This window comes from Diadema antillarum, unplaced genomic scaffold, assembly GCF_040938485.1.
Source record: "Diadema antillarum isolate AM-2024a unplaced genomic scaffold, OU_Dant_1.0 seq00000483_RagTag, whole genome shotgun sequence".
Lineage (NCBI taxonomy): Eukaryota > Metazoa > Echinodermata > Echinoidea > Diadematoida > Diadematidae > Diadema > Diadema antillarum.
Window position 1 is genome coordinate 1,081,246 of NW_027271446.1, and position 8,354 is coordinate 1,089,599.

Below are 8,354 nucleotides of genomic sequence, written 5' to 3' on the forward strand. Positions count from 1 at the left end.
TACATCATTCTCAAGAAGAGTTACTTGAGGATGATGATATTGTAAAATTCAAAAATGATTTGAGATTCTAGGGAAAACAGAGGTAATAGCTTAGATGCTAAAACATATATTTATAAGTATTTATGAGGTATTCATAAATGATTGTACTTCTTATGATCACATGACATATCAATAAAAACATCGAACATCTGCAAACTTGGTGTAATTTATACATGAATGTGTTTTGGAATACTTTAGGTGACTGTTCATCCTCTCTTGGTAGCCCGGATAATCCTGCCTTCTCTTGTCAACATATTCTGAATGTCGGCTATAAACCGAGTGGATATTACTTCATAACTGCTGCTGGAGTCTACACCAAGGTTAGAACAAAGCAGGACAACTGCACCCATCCTCAAACCCTTTCATGCACTTCGCTCCTCGTGATTTACTCTTAAAGGGGATTATTCTTTTCTTAATATATTGGTTGAACACATAGCATGGCCGGCGCCACATTTTCAAAAGTGTGTGTGTGTGTGTGTTTGTGGGGGGGGGGGGGCACTTCAGACTTCTGGTGCCACTTCCGGGTTTCATCAGCTAACAAGCAAAAAAAAAAAAAAAAAGGGGGGGGGGGGGGTCTTCAGCGCAAAAACAAAAGGCCTTACCGCGCTCACATTTCAAGGTTTCTATCTATACTTTTTTTGTGCCACTTATGCACTTCTGGGGTTAAAAACAGAAGTGTGTGTGTGTGGGGGGGGGGGGGGGGAAGGGGGCAAAGTGGTGACACCTTTTGTATTCCTTTGTATGGTGCAAAAAAAAAAGAGTGGGGGCCACCCCCCCCCCTCCCCCGTTCCGCCTGCCCTAAATAGGCCTATTCGTGACGTTTGAGGAAAATCAAACAATCCGTTTCACCAAGTAGAATCAGTCAATAATAATCAATCAACAAATAAATCGAACGACCAATCAATCAATCAACACTTAAGAAATCTCACAGTTTCGTTAAATCTATGTGCCGTCATTGCTGGATAACAAGACTAATGATTCTTTCAACTTTCAACTTTCAACTTTATTTTTTCATTTCCATTAAGTAAACAGGACAAATTATACAGAATGCATAAACAAAACAAATTTGTAGTAATTTCAAAAAACGTACATTAACAAAATACACGTGATGATGAGTAACAACATAATTGCATTTATAAGGTATATACATGATATGCATATTACACGGATGGGAATGGAAATGGAGGGTCCCACTAAAAAGCCAAGCTTGTACGATATGGGACCCTCAGAAATACATAAAAAACGAATAATAACTTCATGAAACTACAAACAAATATATGAAACAAAGTCAAAGAAACCAATGTCAACTGACAAGGAATGATATAACAGGAAAGAACGAAAACAGAAAAAAGAAAAAAGGGAAACAAGAAAAAGAAAATGAAACTGCAACACACGCCATCGTGGACACAAGCAAACTGAATTGCAGGATGTAGGAGTAATAAGACGCACCCTTGAATGATATTGGGAATATAGGAATTGGGTACATATACCAGAAAAAAAAAATACAAAAGAGCGGACATATTAAAAGGAAGAATAGACACAATGATACCTTGTTCAATAACTGTAACATTTGAGGAGAACTTATGTTCGACAGATTATTTTACTCTTTAGAAAATAGTTGATATGTAATGATTAATGCATAATAATAAAATGAAAACTTAATTGAGTTAATGAAACAAACCTAATCCGGTAGTATGTTATAAGATTTCAATAAAAATAATTTAAATTTATTCTTGAAAGAATTCAAAGTTCTTGCTGTTACAATATCATTAGGAAGTGAGCTCCAATACTTTGGCCCATCGTAAATAAAGGTGTTCTGAGCCAGCAGAGTTCTGAAAAAGGGCAAATGAAACTCATTCGAACGCCTTGTTGGGTAATTATGAACGGACTGATTTCTTGGAAACATTTTTGTATCATAATTAAACATAAATTGTCCTAGATTATACAAATACAAATCCTTAATTTTCAATATTTTGTTTTCAAAAATTAACAGGTCAGTATGAGACAGAAATGCAGTATGACATATGATACGGAGTGACTTCTTTTTGTAAAAAAATAATTTATCTAAGAATGTTTTATATGTATTTCCCCACGCAAGAATACCGTAATTTAAATATGGCAATATGAGAGATGAATATAATGTAATCAGGGACGACAAAGGAAGACAAAAATTTAATCTTGTTAATTATACCAATATTTCGTGAAATAGTTATACACATACTATCAATATGGAATTTCCATAAAAGCTTGTTATCAACTGTCATTCCCAGAAATTAATATGGGAAACATTTTCCAGTGGAGTCCCATCAAAAACAATGTCAACAGGTAGTGTCTCTATAGAGTTGCTAAAAAGCATATATTTTATTTTTTGAAAATTAAGAGATGATTTATTTGCCTTTATCCATTGGGCGACATTTTCTAAGTCAGAATTTATTGTATTTACAAGAGTAAGAGGATTATTGTGCGAAAAAAAAAAGTAAATTTGAGTCATACGCAAAGAGAATAAAGAAAAGAACATCTGATGACCTACAAAAATCATTTATATAAACGAGAAACAAAAGCGGACCTAATAAACTTCCCTGTGGGACCCCACATTTGATATTTAACATTTGTGAATTACCACCGATCAAAGAAACATATTGGTTCCTGTTCATGAGGTAGCTCCTGAACTACTCCAAGGCCTTCCCACGCACTCCGTAATGCTGTAATTTATTAAGTAAAATATCATGATTAATGGTGTCGAAGGCCTTGGAGAAGTCCAGGAACACACCTATTAGATGTGAAGATCTGTCAATAGCATGTGCCACTTTTTCAACAAAACTTAATAACGCATGTGTAGTGCTGTATTTTTCTCTAAATCCGAACTGAGAATTTGAAAGTATATTATTGATTTTTTTTTTTAAAGGACAAGTTCACCTTCATAAACATAAGGATTGAGAGAATGTAGCAATATTAGTAGAACACATCATTGAAAGTTTGAGGAAAATCAGACAATCCGTTCAAAAGTTATGAATTTTTGAAGTTTTTGTGCAGTACCCGCTGGATGAGAAGACTACTGCAGTGTATGAATAACTTAGATGTCACATGCGTACAACAATATAAGGAAAATATAAAGAGAATTTCACAAAATTCCATCTTTTGAAAAAAAGTACACATTCCCCTGACTCGTTACCGATAAATGTTATGGGTAATATTATTCCCCCTGCCTTTAGAAAGAGGCAAGTCAATTGCTCTTTTATTATGCGAAAAAAAGTGTAAATATGCTGAATTTTCTTTTATATTTTCTTTATACTGTTGTACGCATATGACTCACAAGCTGTAGTAGTCTCCTCATCCAGCGGTTCCAACACAAACATTTTAAAAATTCATAACTTTTGCATCGATTGTCCAATTTTCCTCAAACTTTCACTGATGTGTTCTACTAATATTGTTGCATTTTCTCAATCCTTATGTTTATGAAGGTGAACTTGTCCTTTAAGTAATAGTTTTTTATAAACAATTTTTCAAGAATTTTGGACAATGTACATAACAAAGAAATCGGACGGTAATTATTGACATCTAATTTGTCGCCTTTTTCAAACAAGGGGATGACTTTTGCTATTTTCATAGTTTCGAGGACAGTGCCATTAGAAAGAGTGAGCTAAAGGATCCGCAATTGAAGATATTACCCCCTTCAAAAGAAAATTACTGATGTCATCGTGTCCAGCACTTTTTTTAGAATCTCCTGCTGATATGTTGGACTAAGGAACATTGAACTAAAATTTGGTGGACCTAAAAATTCAGAAAAATGTTTCGTTGAAGGATTAATATTGCTTGCAAGATTTTCCTCGATTGAAGAAAAATAATTATTCAAAATGTTGGTAATATTGCATTTGTCATTTGATATATTCATTGCTTGCTTTAAAACTGTCCATGTGTTTTGCATATCGTGCCTATAAAAGTGTACCTGTGTGGTACAATATTTTTTTTTTCTATACGTATAATTTTCTTCAACGTATTTTTATAGCTAGTATATTTAAGTTTTGATTGCTCAGTAGGTTTCATTTTGAATTTATGATATAAATTATTCTTTCTGTTTATTGAACGCAAGAGTGATTTAGAGATCCATGGGAGCCTGAGTACTTTTTTATGATCGGATGGTTTTTGTCTACGTTTTGGAATATGGATATCCAAGAGTCGGAGAAAAATCTGCATAAAGTATTCAAAAGACAAATTAACATAATTTGTATCAAAGATGCAAGACCAGTCTGTCATGTCTAAACTAGCACCTAGACTGGCTATATTTTCATTTGTGATTCTTCGTCTAAATAAACAACCATATTATTTATCAATAGTAGGACCCTATCATTTAAAGAGAAACTAGTAGAGATGGGGAAATGGTCTATAATATCTGAAAGTAGTACACGTGTATAAGGGAATCGGGAGGAGGAAGAATATTACAAAAAATATTATCAATAAGGGAGGCGGATTTATTAACTATTCGTGTGGGCTTAGATATCAAAGGCAAAAAAGAAGCAGATAAAAATATTTCCAGAAAATCTTGTGACATATTATTTTGTTTTAATAAATCTATATTGAAATCTCCCATTATGAAACATTTTCGTGAACATGAAACATTTTTTTTTTTGTGATTCCAGATGTTCTTCACAATAAATACATCAGTTGACAAACACCATGCCAAACGTTAGTAATCTCGACACAAACCACTGTGAAAATTCCATTGACGCTGTGTGCAAATGAAATCCCGATGGTAATGAAAGGCTTGTAAACAGATGATAATACCAAATGCATTATTGACAGGTGTACTGTGAAATGGACCTAAATGGAGGGGGCTGGGTTCGTTACGGTAAGTCCGGCATGGGAAGTGTCTGGCACTACGTCGACGAGAACGAGGCAGAGGTCGACTTGGAGATCATCCCTCCGTCCAGCATCAAACAAATGATTGAGTTGAAATTCACCGAGTTCTTCGTGCAGACCGACGTCGTCTTCCAGATGGTTGGGGACGACAGCGTGAATCCATCGAGTTTGACAACGCGGACGATACCGTGGTTGGAAGAAAGGAAGGTGTACATCGACGGATACGCCAATGACCACACCCGGCTGCAGTTCCAGTCTAACAGCGGTAACAAGATTATTTCATACCCAGTAAAACTGATATTAGTATAACTATAAATGTCGCTACGGCGACTGGTGTATGCCTCCGCCATAATGCATGGTTCTCCTAATAGGTCTATAGTACAATGTCTTGACAATGTGTGATGACAGTTTCACACAATTGGTAAAATATTAAAATGGCAGGTTTGCCACAACTGTGCTGAATGTTCGCTTTCCCAGAACTAGGTTCAATTGGATGAATGACTAAAACGTCAGAGTGCAGGTATTTGGGGGAACTGATGATTTTCACTTGGCTTTTGACCCTTTTATATGTTTATGCATTGAGTAATTTTCAAGGTATTGAGAAAAAGTATAATTTCAGTATCAAATGGTAAAATAGTATTATCTAAACCTGGCCTTTGACCTTTGACCCCACAGTTCCAAAGAGAATCGCTGTTAGGTAGAACATGCATAAATATGTAAGTTTCATGATAATACCTTGAGTTACTTTTGAGATATGGAGGAAGAAGTGCAATTTAGCACTTTCACTTGACCTTTGACCTTTTGACCTTTGACCTTTTGGCAAGAAACTTCCCACAGAATATATATTGGGTTATACATGCATACATCAAGTTAAAAAAAATCCTTCAGGCATTGCATAAATATAAGGAAAGTAGTGATATTTTGAGGAGTTGACCTTGACCTTTGACCCCTGACCTTTGACCCATGACCCCCAACTTCCCTGGATAATCACTGCCTATTGGTACATGCATATATACTAAGTTCCATGAAGATACCTTGAACCATTTGCGAGATATGGAGAAAAACATGAAATTTCAAACTCTTTTCACAAAATGATCTGTGACCTTTGACCCCGTGACCCTAAAATCCAAACAAAGTATTAGGATATACCCTCATACCAAGTTTGATGCAAAACCACCTCACAGTTCTTGAGATATCGACAAAAACAAAACGGGACGGACGTACGGACGGACGGACGGACGACCCGAAAACATAATGCCTCCCGCCACTTCGTTGGCGGAGGCATAATTATTCATTACTCGAATCTTTAAGTTTCACCATTTTACCTTACATTTGGAACTACTCTTCAAATTTCATTGAATTTTTAATTTCCTGTGCGGATATTGTCCTACGTAATGACGTCCGGTATACAGGTACAAACATTATATTTCATGATTTAAACAAAAATACAATGAAGGTATAGACTACCAACAAAGCACTGTCTTTACGTAAGCAAGAAGGTGGCCAGTGTTACTATCTGTGTTGTAATCATACATCTTCCTACATGCCTCCCTATCATATTTCGCTATTTGCATTCTTTGTTCATCACAGTCGAGATCATGACATGTATCCCTGGAGGTTCTAGCAAGTGCGGACAAGGTGGGACGCCCTCAGCCAACGGAGAGTCTAAACCTTTCTTCTTTGAGTCTGTCTACTTCGGTCCGCGGGCAGCAGGCGCAGAACTGAGCTCTAATCTTGCTGGTCAGTGGCAACGAAACAGATACTCCTGGAACGGGACCTTCTATTTCGTGTATGCCAGAAATTAGAAGCACTACGCATAGCGATAAATTTGAATCATGAATAATAGGAACTCCCTTGTTTGATACGATAACATGGGCATTAGGGTTATCCCACTTAAATTTATCCTAAAAAGTTATACCACGGGGTGAGGGGATTAGGCCTTTTAAATGAACCAACAATGTAATCACTGAAGAAGAAATCAGAGCAATTTCAGTTTTCCAAGTGAACTGTAAAAAAAAGCTACGGATTCTTTTCACCACAATTCACAGAGCGCAGATCTTTGGCGTCATTTTGAGGCCCTGTAGGCTAGCACACGTTGCCATTTCTTGAGAAGGGCGGGGGTAGGGGGCGCTCTCCCTAGAACACGGTTGTTGAGAGAAACCCGTACAATTCGATACAGGATGAACGTAAACCATTATTCTATATAACAAGAAAAGGGCCAAAGCAACCAGAAGATTAAATGAACGAATCTAAAGGGATGGACACATTGATTCGCAATTATGGCTATATTTTGTTTTAGCGTATCTTACCGGCAATGAAACAAGCCGACAATTTTTATTTCCATTTTATTCAATACCATTTCATCCAAGTGTATGATCGAAATAGGAAGTACGTTTGATTTTGCTTGAACAGGGCTAAGTGCATGAATCGAATATCATACAGTCTGACCAGTTACCAGCTGAAGCGTAAAAAGCAAAAATTTCCACGCTGTAAATCAATAAGATACTAATCTGGTTATCATGCAGGTTCCCGTCTGTCTTTTTGTCTGTCTGTCTGTGTGTCTCTCACTATATATATATATATATATATATATATATATATATATATATAACATGTATTGTATATTGTTGTTGTTATTTTAAAGATCGAGAGAAGAGATAGAGAGAGAGAGAAATGGGGCCCTATACAAATAATTCGCCCCAGACAGCACTTATAATATAAAACAAACATTATAGATCTTAAAGAGATATAAACAAGAATATTAAATGCATATCAAGTCTCCTTGAGGGAGCTCATATCGTCTCCACGAGGGAGCTCATATTGTCTCCACAAAGGAGCTCATATTGTCTCCACAAAGGAGCTCATAAAGTCTCCACGAGGGAGCTCATATTGTCTCCATAAAGGAGCTCATTACGTCTCCACGAGGGAGCTCATATGATATTGATGAATACCTCATATTCTTCAGACAAACTCAAATAACTACACAATACACGCGCGCGTGTACCGCACACTAACTCATCCACGTGCACACACTCAACGCCATACACACACCTCCAACCACGCACAGACACACCCATATCATGGTTCAACCCAAAATAATGTGCAGTATTTAAATAGAGCACACACACAATGATATGTTTTTTACAAAATATAGATAAAATTACTATAACTGTATCATTGTTTCGAAAGAAAGAAGAAGAAAAAAAAATATATATACAGTGTTTATATCAAGGAGCTCTAAGGCGTTGATACAGAAAAATATTTGCATATACAGAAAAATATTGGTTTTCCCGGCCAATTTCGCACTTTTGTCAGTCCAATTCCTAATTGCTGCATTCAATTTAGCGAAATTTAGCGTAGATGACATGTTCGGTAGTTCAATTTCATGATCTCTTCATTCAAATTCATTTTGGAGCATTCAAATTACCTTTAGCCTCATTCTAATTAACACTTTTTCA

The 8,354-nt window shown here is 36.2% G+C and overlaps 1 protein-coding gene across 1 annotated transcript; it reads left to right on the forward strand.

Annotated features, from left to right (window-relative positions):
* Nucleotides 1-212: 212 nt before the first annotated feature.
* Nucleotides 213-7,321, forward strand: LOC139733576 (echinolectin 1-like). Its single transcript, XM_071644385.1, has 3 exons — nucleotides 213-359; nucleotides 4,840-5,161; nucleotides 6,487-7,321. The coding sequence occupies exons 1-3, from the start codon at nucleotides 213-215 to the stop codon at nucleotides 6,699-6,701; spliced, it is 684 nt and encodes a 227-aa protein (XP_071500486.1). The 3' UTR covers nucleotides 6,702-7,321.
* Nucleotides 7,322-8,354: the final 1,033 nt, after the last annotated feature.

What these genes read in the sequence shown, in the direction of transcription:
- LOC139733576 (XM_071644385.1), top strand. Translation starts at nt 213, where the DNA reads ATGAATGTGTTTTGGAATACTTTAGGTGACTGTTCATCCTCTCTTGGT. An exon ending in CTGCTGGAGTCTACACCAAG is followed by an intron (nt 360 to 4,839) that starts GTTAGAACAAAG and finishes CATTATTGACAG; the next exon opens with GTGTACTGTGAAATGGACCT. An exon ending in GCAGTTCCAGTCTAACAGCG is followed by an intron (nt 5,162 to 6,486) that starts GTAACAAGATTA and finishes TGTTCATCACAG; the next exon opens with TCGAGATCATGACATGTATC.